Source organism: Chanodichthys erythropterus, chromosome 10 (assembly GCF_024489055.1).
Source record: "Chanodichthys erythropterus isolate Z2021 chromosome 10, ASM2448905v1, whole genome shotgun sequence".
Lineage (NCBI taxonomy): Eukaryota > Metazoa > Chordata > Actinopteri > Cypriniformes > Xenocyprididae > Chanodichthys > Chanodichthys erythropterus.
In genome coordinates, this window is record NC_090230.1 from 18,087,001 (window position 1) to 18,100,000 (window position 13,000).

The 13,000-nt window shown below is 34.2% G+C and overlaps 1 protein-coding gene across 1 annotated transcript in view; it reads left to right on the top strand.

The window, feature by feature from the left end:
* Window positions 1-1,689: 1,689 nt before the first annotated feature.
* Window positions 1,690-13,000, top strand: part of LOC137028150 (beta-1,3-galactosyltransferase 2-like) — a 19,023-nt gene continuing 7,712 nt past the window's right edge. The window contains exon 1 of the mRNA XM_067396910.1: window positions 1,690-1,748. Coding sequence (XP_067253011.1) covers window positions 1,690-1,748 — 59 coding nt within the window. The remainder of the gene's footprint in view (window positions 1,749-13,000) is intronic.

A 13,000-nucleotide genomic window follows, 5' to 3' on the forward strand; every position in this document is an offset into this window, starting at 1 on the left:
TATTGAATTCAGTCTTTTTTATTTTTAATACAATTTTTTTTAAGTCAAAGTTTTTGATGAGAATATGCAATTATCTCAAAAATATATTCATGGTATATTGCTTGTGTTTTGAAGACACTCATAATAAATGTGTAATGTACTTATAACACAAATAAAGTACACTTTAATATCACTAATCAAGCATGTAATTAGTCCCTACACAGGCATATACTTAAAGTGTATACTTGAAAAAGTAAACTTGAAGTTGTTCCAATTTAGCACATAAAAGTACACTAAATACACTTAAAATTATGTTTTACTACAATTTAATTACAACTAAAATATACGTAGTACCATATTATTTTTCCAAAATAGCACACCTCAGGTTAAGAAATCATTAACACACTTTAAGTATAATATAATGGTGATAATGATAATTAGTCCGGTTGCAACTTTTTCCTCACCAAGGCGTGAATGTCGGTATTGAATGACTGTACTGAATGACATGCAATTAAAGAGAATGTTCCATAATAAAAGACTTTCACTGTCTGCACGCAAAAACAAACACTGAACCAGTGTAATATGATTCTCAAATGAATGAACATTATGAAGCATTTACAAAAACACTGACCAAAAACACAGCACAGTTCTTCTAATGAACTTTGTAAAGGCCTCTATAAAATCATAGGGAAGTGCTTTTTCGCTTAGGAGTAAAATGAAGTTCAAAAAACTTTTGCAGCAGTATAAAGTTGGGGAACATACCTCCGCTGCTCACGCTGCTGGAAGTGCCATTTAGATACATATGTTGAAGTTGACATGTCTTTTCTTCTGTATTGTATATCCATCATCTCAGACAGTAAAAACTTAAAGCAGGACTTGATTTTGTCTATGGGGAATTGATTGGATGGTTGTTGTTTGCTATTGGTGGATCTCATGTGAGTGACAGGTTGTCCCGCCCTCATGCCAGTAAACACATCATCAGAGAAGATATATAGATGTCACTGCAAGAGGGAGGGGAAGTTATTTTGATTAAAGATTATGAGGGCAAATTAATAAAAAAAAAATGATGTGCATAGATAAATCATTTAATAAACAGTTATATTGCATAAAAAATAAGAATGGTCTGTTTTGATTTCATTGTGATTTTAAGCACATTTTATCATGCAGAAAAACCTCCATGTCAACCCTTAAAATTTAATATGATTAATGTTATTAATATTAACAATTGTTATGTGCCCCTTTTAAATCTGGAGGTAGAAAGAGAAGTGCAACAATACAGCAGAGAGAAAATGAGAGAACTGCCATCTCCAGGTCCCAGTGCAGATACACAAAACGACACCAGTTTCGAAATAATACAAGATATTTTATTAAATGAACTGTGGGAATCAAACAAAGGCTTCAGGAGGCCAAAACAACACACAAAAGAGCATTCTTACTAAGTTTTTAAAGGAATAACCTACCTACCAAAATAAAATACATCTTTGTTGATCCAGCAACAACATTTCAATCAACCAATCAGATTTGAGGAGCAAGTTTACAGTTTATGTCAAGTTAAGACTCAAAACCAGGGTTAGGTGCTTCTACACCAGAGTTATTCACCTATCATTTCCCTCGGATTTCATGTATAAGTTATGGGTAGGGATAAGGTTAGGACTAAATTTTTATATAGGAATGTTGTTCCAGGATCAACAAAATATGTCACAGTCAAGCATGAACTCTACAAGACTCCTGGGGGGTATTCCAGAAAGCAGGTTATGTGACAAACCTGGGTATGTTTAAGAGTAAGTAAGCCTCAACTTTCCGTTCCAAAAACGGAGGTCAATTTCAGGGTATGTAAGTAGCCATAGCAGCTTGCTCTCTGAACATAACCTGCTCCGGAGCAGGGTTAGTTTGCCTATAGGTATTCATATGCATGCTATATAATTAATATAGTATATTAATGTTAATTTTTTTTATATATAGTTACAGTTATATATACACAATAATACAATATTATATTATACAATATTGATTGAAGATTGAAGATTGTAACTGTTGCTCTGCTCTTCTTTCTTGGATTCTTGGATCTTGGGCACTCTCTTACCCCCCCACCCCCCCACCCCCCCTCTCTCTCTCTCTCTCTCGCATTTTCTCTTTCTCTCAGGTAACTTTTTACATACATGCTGTGTACAATTAATGGTATATGATTTTATCATCCCATACATCTATTTTGTAATTATTTTAAGTGTAACCATAATCAGATATTGTCATTAAACCCTTTCAATTACAAATGATGTGCTAACTAGTTTTGATTTAGTATTAACATTAATGTGCTCCCTATTGCAATACAATATTGTCACACTATAGCAATGCTCTCCCACATATTTTGCTATTATAACTGCGCTTATCTCCATCGCTGGTATAAGTTGCAGTGGGTGGTAATAGACAAGAACTGTACAGTATTCTAACATCTTACTGATGAAGTTCCTTTAGTCGCTCGGCAAACCTTAAAGTCTGACCCGCTGTAGGAGTTCCACCCTTACACAGTTCTCATGCAATATGAAGAGGAAGAAAGATCTTTCTGAAGATGAAAAGCATGAAATGGTGCAATGTTGTTCAAAAGGCATGAAAACAACTAATATTGTTTGAAAACTGAATGGATATTATCAAATTATCATAAGATTTGTGAGTGATTTAGAGCACAGCAGAACTCGGTCAGATAAAGGCTTATAAATGAAAGTTCCTGTCAAAAAAATTAATTGTATTAAAAGGGCAACTATATAAAAAAAGCCAGTGTTGAGGTATTTGAAGCTGCTGGTGTTATCTTACAATATTTTGCTTGCTGATTGTTAATAAATATCAGTGTTAGTGGGAATGAAGAATTTCTCAAACACAATATTGAATAAAAGCTTGCATTAATTATAGTTAAATTAAAAAGTCTGTACTTATTCACTTTATCAACTGGACTTAGCTTAAGCGCATTTTACTTAATTCCATGTTTGAAAAATCAGAGTGCAAAAACTTAAAAAAAAAAAAAGAACATTTAAGTAATTTTACTTGTTTTTCATCTGTATTTATGTGAGACAACTGTTAGTCCGCACTGCTGCAACAGCAACAGTGAAAAAAAAAAAGTATTGTGATCAATACATTATGTCCATCAAAAAAAAAGAGATAATACCAGAAATACTGGTTTCACAATGTTATTATGGAACAATAAACAAAAACAACAGTACACTAAAACTGGCCATGAATGTTCCGATCATCAGTGTAAACAAACCAATTAGAAATACACAGGTTCCCTGGGGATGTTGGGGTGTCATTGTTGAAGGAAATGTTATTCCATCCAGTGCATATATTTGCCTTTAAGATTTAAAAGCAGCTTTTCACCTCACTTCCTGAAAGAATCAAATTCACTCTGACAATATCATGGCTCCTGGCAAGTGTGTAACTATCATGTTACTCATGGCAACAAACCTAACGCCATAATGAGGGCAATACCTTAGAGAGGATGTTCCCATAGGTTCTAGATGTGTAGCTTCTAACTATCTCTGTCTATCTACCTATCTATCTGTGACGTGAGTATTTTCATTTAAGGTGGACAAGTTCCAGCTGTGGGTTTGTTCACTTGTACATCATAGGTGCAAAAAAAAGAAAGAGAGAGAAAAAAAAAACTTCCTAACCCCGCCCGTGTTAACAAGTTGTTAGGTCTGAGACTATTCAGGAAGGAATATTTTTGTCACTGGTCGAACACACCGGAATGGCTGTTAGAAACTTTTGTCACAGGTAAGCTCACCCATCCTTTTATAATTTATTATATTTTGTGATACTATTTGTGTTGTTAACATACAATGCCTTAATATGAATTAGAGCAGAGGTCTTTAACCCTGCTCCTGGGGTCCCACTGTTAGTTTATTTCTAACCAGGTTCAGGTGTGTCTGATTACAGTTGGAGCTAAACTCTACACTACAGGACAGTAGTGGGTCCTCAGGAGTGGGGTTGAAGATCTCTGAACTTATAATAAAGTAGTTAATGGGCTTTGAGATTCAACTGGTCAAAATCAGATTAAATCATTTGAATGCAGCTGAGCTAAATGTTGAATATCTGAATTGATTAGAAGAAGGTGCTTATAGATGCACAAAAACATTTCCACTTGTTTTGTTCCGTGTCTTTCGATTTGAGATAGAAAAGGGAAACACAAATAAAAGGTGATATGCCTGGCAGTCAAATTAAAATGAATGAATTTTAAATGTAAACATTAGCTTAAAATCATGAATTTTAATTCAGAAATCAAAAACCTGTATCATACTCTAAAAACTAATTCAGGGGACCTTTAGTCATTATTTAAATATATATATATATATATATATATATATATATATATATATATATATATATATATATATATATATATATATATATATATATATTGTTGTGAAATAAAAAATCAAGTTCTGAAATGTTGTTTAGACTTTTTATTTGCACTGTAAAAAAATGGCTGTGAAATCTACAGTTATTTACTGTCGATTTCACAGTAAGATTTTACAGTAGACTATTGTAAAGTTTACAGTAAGACTGTAAATCACAGTAGTCCAAGCATTACAGTTGAAATCACAGTAGTCAAAGCATTACTGTAAAAAACACAATTTAACCACTATAGTACTGTAAATAGTAAACTACTGTAATTTTCCTTTTTTTATCATATCTTTCTTTGTACCCCTTTCACACCCATATGGAAAAGTTTTGTTAAAAACATATGTGATTCTTATATGTTCCAACAGAATATTATAAGGGACATATATGCTGCAAAAACCTTATATACAAATTGCATAATATTTATGTATTTTCAATCCTATATGTCATTGTAACAAGGTTAGTAAATGGGGGAAGAAGGAGGCGGGAACCGGCGAACGTTCAACAAAACTTTAATTCAAAATAAACAAACAAAACGAAAGTAATGCCGGCAGACCCTCTCGGACGCCTGCCGGCCACACAAACATAATAAAACATAACATAAAGTCCAGGCCTGGTCCTCTCTCGTCCTTCACGGTAGTCGCTCCTCCTTTTATGCTCCCGGAGCTCCTCCATGAGGGACTCAAGGCCGGTGCGCCTCCCAGGTGAAGCTCATTAACACTCGCGCCACCGGCCTCGCGCCGTTCCCTCACGGCTCTCGCCCGCCCTGGTCGCCACAGTCATATATGTCCAACATATAACTAAAGTCTTACAGATTTTCATGATGTAAAAACAGGAAAATAATGCAAATTTAATAGGCCCATGAATGTAGACCAAATCTCTTAAGATGTGTATAAACCATAGCTGTTCTTCACTCATCACATTATCTTGTCCTAAGTGGAGCCCTACGCCTGTCAATCACACAGTCATATAATGTATAATCATAGACTTTAAATCTTAGATGAAACACATATAAACTACACGGAAGCACATACAGTACAGTCCAAAAATTTGGAACCACTAAGATTTTTAATGTTTTTAAAAGAAGTTTCATCTGCTCACCAAGGCTACATTTATTTAATTAAAAATACAGTAAAAATAGTAATATTGAGAAATATTATTACAATTTAAAATAACTGTTTTCTATTTGAATATATTTCACAAAGTAATTTATTCCTGTGATGGCAAAGCTGAATTTTCAGCATCATTACTCCAGTCTTCAGTGTCACATGATCCTTCAGAAATCATTCTAATATGCTGATCTGCTGCTCAAGAAACATTTAATGTGTACAATTGTACAAAATATTTGTGTACAATATTTTTTTCAGGATTATTTGATGAATAGAAAGTTCAAAAGAACAGTGTTTATCTGAAATCTAATCTTTTGTAACATTATAAATGTCTTTACTGCCACTTTTGATTGATTTAATGCATCCTTGCTGAATAAAAGTATTCATTTCTTTAATTTCTTTTCAAAAAAATTAACTTAAAAATTCTTACTGACCCCAAACTTTTGAACGGTAGTGTATAATGCTACAGAAGCTTTGTATTTCAGATAAATGCTGTTCTTTTGAACTTTCTATTCATCAAGGAATCCTGAAAAAAAAAAGTACACAACTGTTTTCAACATTGAAAATAATCATAAATGTTTCTTGAGCAGCAAATCAGCATATTAGAATGATTTCTGAAGGATCATGTGACACTAAGACTGGAGTAATGATACTGAAAATTCAGCTTTGCATCACAGGAATAAATTACTTTGTCAAATATATTTAAATAGTACACAGTTATTTTAAATTTTAATAATATTTCACAATATTACTGTTTTTTACTGTATTTTTAATTAAATAAATGTAGCCTTGGTGAGCAGATGAAACTTCTTTTAAAAACATTAAAAATCTTAGTGGTTCCAAACTTTTGGACTGTGCTGTATATTAATTACAAAATTAACATTTTAATTACAAAACTAATTAATTAGATTAACATTTTAACGTGGGATGACACTTTAGTCGCATTAGCTAGGTGAACACAAAAATCATGGACATGATTCAGATATGTTTAAGAGTCAGGAAAAAAAAGGCACATTTGGCTCCTTTGTGGTTAAAAATGGACGCCATAGGAAACACACAAAAACTCTAAGAATCTTTTATGAACTATAAAACAAATGTGAAATATCAAGAAAATCAAGAATTCAGCCACTCAGCAGGAAAAAAAAAACAGCAAGTAAGTAGTTTACACACGCACACATAAATGAACTGGTGTGGCTGTAACAATTATGGTAACACTGAGCCAAAAGACTCAAAAAAGAGGTTGAAATCAGATCTGATTCTGGCATGTAACCCGGGTAACCCAGGCTACCAGTGAAGAGAAAAACATTTAAGAAATGGAAAAAAAAATTCTATAAGGAAAAGAGATTCATCCAATCACTGATCGTGCTGCAGTGATAGACATCCCTAAGAGCCAATAGTAGCGGCGCATTCATAAGTCCCGCCCACTGGTCGCGCCAGCGCTGCTTTCAGTGTGAGTAGATGAGAAAGAGTCAGAACAGATCAGAACAGACTAGTTTCTTCAGAAAATCCATTGATCTAACTGGAGATGTAATTGAGTGCACTGAAACAGGCCGTTTCTCCTGACAATCCATTGATCTAACTGGAGATGTGATTGAGTTCTCTGAATGTGGAACTTTTGAATTCGACGCGTCAGCCTGAAGTGATGTCGTCGGAGACAGAGAAGAGAGAGAGAGACGGAGCAGATCCCAGAGTGTTGAAGCAATGTGAGTTAATATTTCTTGTGTGAATAAAGATATGATTCTATTTTGCTTTAGTGTGTGAAATTCCATACATTAATCCAAATATAATGTAAATGACATGTCGAAGTTTCTAAAATGTTTCATTCTGAACCGTTTTGAGTAGGCCGCGGTCACACAGCGCGAGCTGAACTGATTAGCACATAAGCTAAAGCTAACACGCGTAAACATGGTAATTGTGTCATGAAATGAGACAAAGAGTGATATATGAGTGTCAGTGTGTTTAATAACTGCCTATTAATGTTTAATTTTACTTTGTAAATTTGAGATATTCATGATTCATGGAAATGTCTGAATCAAAAGTTAATTGTTGTATAATAAACCTAAATCTAACTTTCACTTTACAACAGGAGGACAGTGATTCCCATACCACAGAGAAATTAGTGACTGTTGATGAGTATCAAGCACAACCTTGACAGAGACTCAGAAGAGGCTGAAAAAATGGAGGAAAATGAAAAATTGAGAAATGAAGACACAAAAATAAGAAAAATGCTCAGAGGTGTGTATTAGTTATTTTACTATTGTGGTGACTCAGCAGACAGCTATCAAACTGTTTGGTAGTTTACTTAGTTTTAACTCTCTTTGCACTTCAAACTTACAAAATTTTTGTAGAACTGCTATTGTTTCAATATTATTATTATTCAACTTGCTATGTAAAGTTAGGACAAAGAATTTAATAATTATTGGTAATTAATTGCATTGTCAAGTATATGACAAGAAACCTGAAAGTTATCCAACCTCTAACATCTGTCATGATGGCTTTATAAAACGCATCATTAACATTAAATTCATCAGCTTAGATGACCATATGTACACATAAGAGGTCGTCTAGTTGGTAAATAGGTGTAAGAGATTGCTTTATCATATCTTATTTTGTTTTTGTTGCTAGAGCTACCAAATCTGAAAAGTGAAGTGAAGTGAAGATGGCCCTGAAGTCTCAGTGTTCATCAGCATCAGTCAGCTCTGACTTGGAAGATGAGACAGGATTTGCCACAGATTAATTACAGAGCCCTTCCAACAGATCAGGTAGTGTACTAGTTTATCTTGTCAATGAAGTGCTGAAACCCTGTTGTTGTTGTTGTTATTATTATTATATTCAAAGTGATCCAGTGGGAGTAAGTTAAGGTTAAAGGATTAGTTCAGTTTCAAATGAAAATTAGCCCAAGCTTTACTTGCCCTCAAGCTGTCCTAAGTGTATATGACTTTCTTCTTTCTGATGAACACAATCATCAGAAATATTAATAAATATTCTGACGCATCCAAGCTTTATAATGGCAGTGAACGGGATCCATCATAAACGTGCTCCACACGGCTCCAGGAGGGTTAATAAAGGCCTTCTAAAGCGAAGCGATGCCTTTGTGTGAAAAAAAACAACAAGTTAACAAGTTATGAAGTAAAATATTTGGTTTCTGCCAGACTGCAATCCATATTCAAGTTACGAAGAAAGTGTAAATTGGCATCACGCAGGCGCCTGTCAGAATTGGCGCAGCAGTCAGATCACTCACCGATCAAATAAGGCTTTCCACTTATCACTCCACGCCGGTTCTTTTACTGAAGAATCCATCACAAGACAACGATATGGTGTAACTAAACTGTTACATGATTGGCTGGTAGCGTGTTACTCCCTACGTTGCTAGGTTACCAGAGAGTGAGTGCCTTTGTTCATGCAACAAACTTGCTTTGCAACCTCTGGTTTCTTCCGACGAAGAAAAAAAAAAAATATTGTTTTATCGAACACATTTTTTATTGATATTGATTACATGTCTATCGCGATACATATTGTTAATATTTTATCGCCCAGCCCTATTATGTAAAGTATCTGAGTATCTTAATAGTGTAGGTTGAAGCCTCCTAACAACTTGAATGCTTTAGGAGGACTGTTGGGCATGTACACACTATATTCCTTTGTACATAAAACCTTTTGGGAAGCTCTTAATTCATTTTTTTCAGGCCATCTGATGTTAAGAATATATCTTAGGCAGTGGTTGAAGAATTGTAGCTTGTTCAGGAGGTTCTTTGTTGTTTTCCATGTCTCAGATCTTTAAAGGAGTATGGTGTTAATTAGGCATGTGACGGTATCAAATTTTCATGTTGCGATTAATTGATGAAGCTTTTATCACAGTATACGGTATTATCACGGTATTAAAATAAGTTGCAAAACCATTTTTGTCATAGTTTAACAGGTTTAAGAACTCTTTTTGTAATAAAACATAACAACTCTGACTGAAATTTTCAAACAGATTAAAATACAAAAGAATTAGGCTATAAAGAACAACAGATAACACTTTACTCTATTTAATGCATTAACTAAGATTGAGCAACAGCTACATTTGTTACAGAAAGTGTTATTTTTTGTTAGTGTTAGTTTAGAAACACAACTGATCATTGTTAGTTTTATCTCAGGTCCATTAAATAAGTTATTTTGATTTTAGTAATGTTATTAAACCGTAACTAAGAAATTAACATTAATTAATAATAATTAATACTTTATAAGTATTTTTATTGTCAGTTTAGTGATAATGAATTAACATGTTAACTAATGAAGCTGTATGTTTTCAAAGTTTTACTGAACAATAACAAATAATCATAACATTTTTAATCATTAGGGCATGTTGTAGTCCAGATTAAAATATAAAAATGTTTAGGTTTGAAAATAAATATCCTTTTAAGTCTTTTTTAAGTATTCAGTATTTGGTGCTGTGATGAACAACACCGAGATTACAAAAAAATGAATGGCTGTTTGAAGCATTTTAACCCTCTGGAGTCTGAGACTGATTTGGGGCCTGGAGAAGTTTTGACATGCCCTGACATTTGTGCTTTTTTCAGTTGTTCATAAACATATTAACACTGTATTCAGCACAAACTAGGCTACAATAATATGTGAGGAACATGTATGTACATGTTTGTGTTTTTGAGGGAATAATGTTTATGCGTGGTTATTGAAAAAACAAAAAACTTAAGTCACTGAAATAAGGCCAAAAAAGGTATAGTAAATCTGTGTTTACAATACTTTAGGGTATTGGAGGTTGTAAACTAGAGTTTTTGCTTCAAAATTATGTAAAAATGATGCTGCCTACTCCTTCATATAAAACAATATATTCATTTAGTTTTTGTAAGACACTTTTTGCCAAGAAACGCAGTATGCGAGGAGGCGTGAATCTCCATGAATAATGGGCCATTCTCACCTGAGAAAACAGAAGAATTGGATAGTAATGAGCTGAAATGACTTGCATATTAATGAGGCATTTCAGTCAGGTAGGCTGTGAAAAAAACCTTCTGTGATGTCTCAAGCTCATCATGCTATGTGAAACATACAGAAAAATATTATTACAATATAAAGTAATGGTTTTATATTATACTTTAAAATATAATGTATTTCTGTGATGCAAAAAGTCTGAATATAGGCTTTTAGTTTAAAAGCATGCACATTTGGAGAAATATTGGATTCTCATATGCTTATGTCAATTTTCTATACTATATTATTTAATATTCATTGTCATTACTATGAGTGCTGGTGTTTTCAATTCATCCTTGAAGTCTGAGGGTGCTCTCTGTGCATTTTTAGTCCACAAATTCATCTAAAAGAAGAGGAGGCTATTCCATGAATGGAGTTTCCAATTCATACTGCAGCCGGAGGGCGCTAAAGAAACAAAAACTCATCTAAAATTCATCTATAGAAGAAAAGAAAACAGGAACTAACTGCATGTCTTCTAGAGCTCGTTAACCATGACTTTTACATCCAGATAAACACTTTTCAAGACAATAAATACACGATTGAGATGATGAATGCATGTCTGAAGTGCCGACGATTACAATATCGTGCATATTCATTATCACGATTTATCGCATTACCGAATATCGGCACAAGTCTAGTGTTAATGCTTGAGTCGAATAGCCGTAGTTTGGTCTTGAGTGTGATGTTATGTACTCTTCATTTGGACCCCATCATGCCAAATGCAGCTCTTGCCTTGCCTATTCTTGTGGTTAACACTAGAAGTCCCAGAGAGCAGCCATTTGGCTTTTCTACCTATAAAACCCGCAGGACAGCCGATGGGCTGGAAGGCTTTAGGCTAATATCCTTAATCAGCTGTGAACAGTTGCTTTTGTTATGTAAACAATGTGGGGCCATGCTGAGCCACTTCAAGGAAACTTGTGTTTCACTTTGCCATCTTAGGGAGAAATCAACACACATGTTTTTTTTCCTTTGTTGCTGATATCTATTGATAAAAATAGTACAAAATAAAATAAAGAAACCAACCATTTGTACATATATTTACAAATAATATTAAAAAGCGAGTGAGTACATTTCAGCAATCACTCACAATCCTGGCACTGCCTGGCAATATATTATAAATACATTTTGTATATATTCATTATATATTAATCTTATATTTGAAATGCATCATAAGTCCATTTTTAAAAGTGTTTGAAAGATGGGTTCAAGCGTACTACAAGTGTTAACTAAATACATTTTTCTATACAGAGATAGTATATTAAAAGCACATTTTAGTTCAAATTCATGGTGTCTCAAAATAGCACAGTTGAGTATACTTAGATGTTCTTAAGATTATCTTAAGAAGTACTAAAGAAGAGCTTTTAGTATATTAAGTACAAAATAAGTGCACGGAAATAGAGCACTGGACATTATGGAAGTGTAAAAGTGTACTAAAATAAAGTGTATTTTACTGCACTTTTTTTTCACCTGGGTAGACACTCCAACACTTTCCGTTTGCATTAAGATTATTTTTATTACCACACTGGCAGATATTGATCATTTTACTTAAGTAAAATGCACTTAATTTAGATCCCCCCAGGAAACAAGACTAAATATCATATATAATTTTCTCATATAGAAAATCCATCTTGATTTAAGATTTTTTTTTTTTTTTTTTTACATTTACTTGAAATAGGATAAAAAACTACTTAGTATGAAAAGCATTTTTGCAGTGTGAATGAGTGAGTTAACTTTTTAAACATCACTTGCACTCCCTCATTTCAGGGTTAACATACTCAGAGTTTTCACTTAACCTCCTTTCTGAAACCGGCCCATGGTCAATCAAGTTCTCTGCTTTTAGCAGCCCTCCCTCCCCCACACATACAAACAAGCCACCAGCAACCATTCACACACACACCCAACCCCCAGATTGCTCAGGTAATGACCATATTTACACATGAATTGATGCTAATGATAGCCAAAAGACTAGCCAGTTAGCATCCACTTGGCTAAAGGAGGGTTACAAATCTCTGGGACTTCTAGTGTTAAACATCAAGCTGGCCAGTGTCTTTCTGTTTGCACTTTGGTCATTGTGCTAATGTGGAGACTTGTCTCCGCTGACCTCTGTTCTACCTCTTTCAATTTCTCTTGCATTTGTTGGTGTTTTTGGGACAGTAATGTGATATAATCTGCAAAATCTAGGTCATCCAGTTGTGTAAATGGGTCCATTGGATCCCATTGCGCAGGTTGTCAGTGGCTTGCCGCATGATCTAGTTGGCCGCATGATCTAGTCGACCTTCGAAGAGAAATGGTAATCGAGAGAGTATACAGCCTTGACTAACTCCTGTTGAGATGTGAAATGCCTCTGACAGCTGGCCTTTATGTATGATTCTACATTGCTCACTGCAATTCAGTTATTCATTAATGTGTACATATTGTCCCATCCCCTAACTCCTATACTCATGTTCATAGGTTTTTAGTCAGGATTAATATCCTGACTCCAACAAGTGCACTGCCAAAGAGCAGATGAGCAAGACGACTGGGAGAGTGGTGAAGCGGAAGACTTCATACAT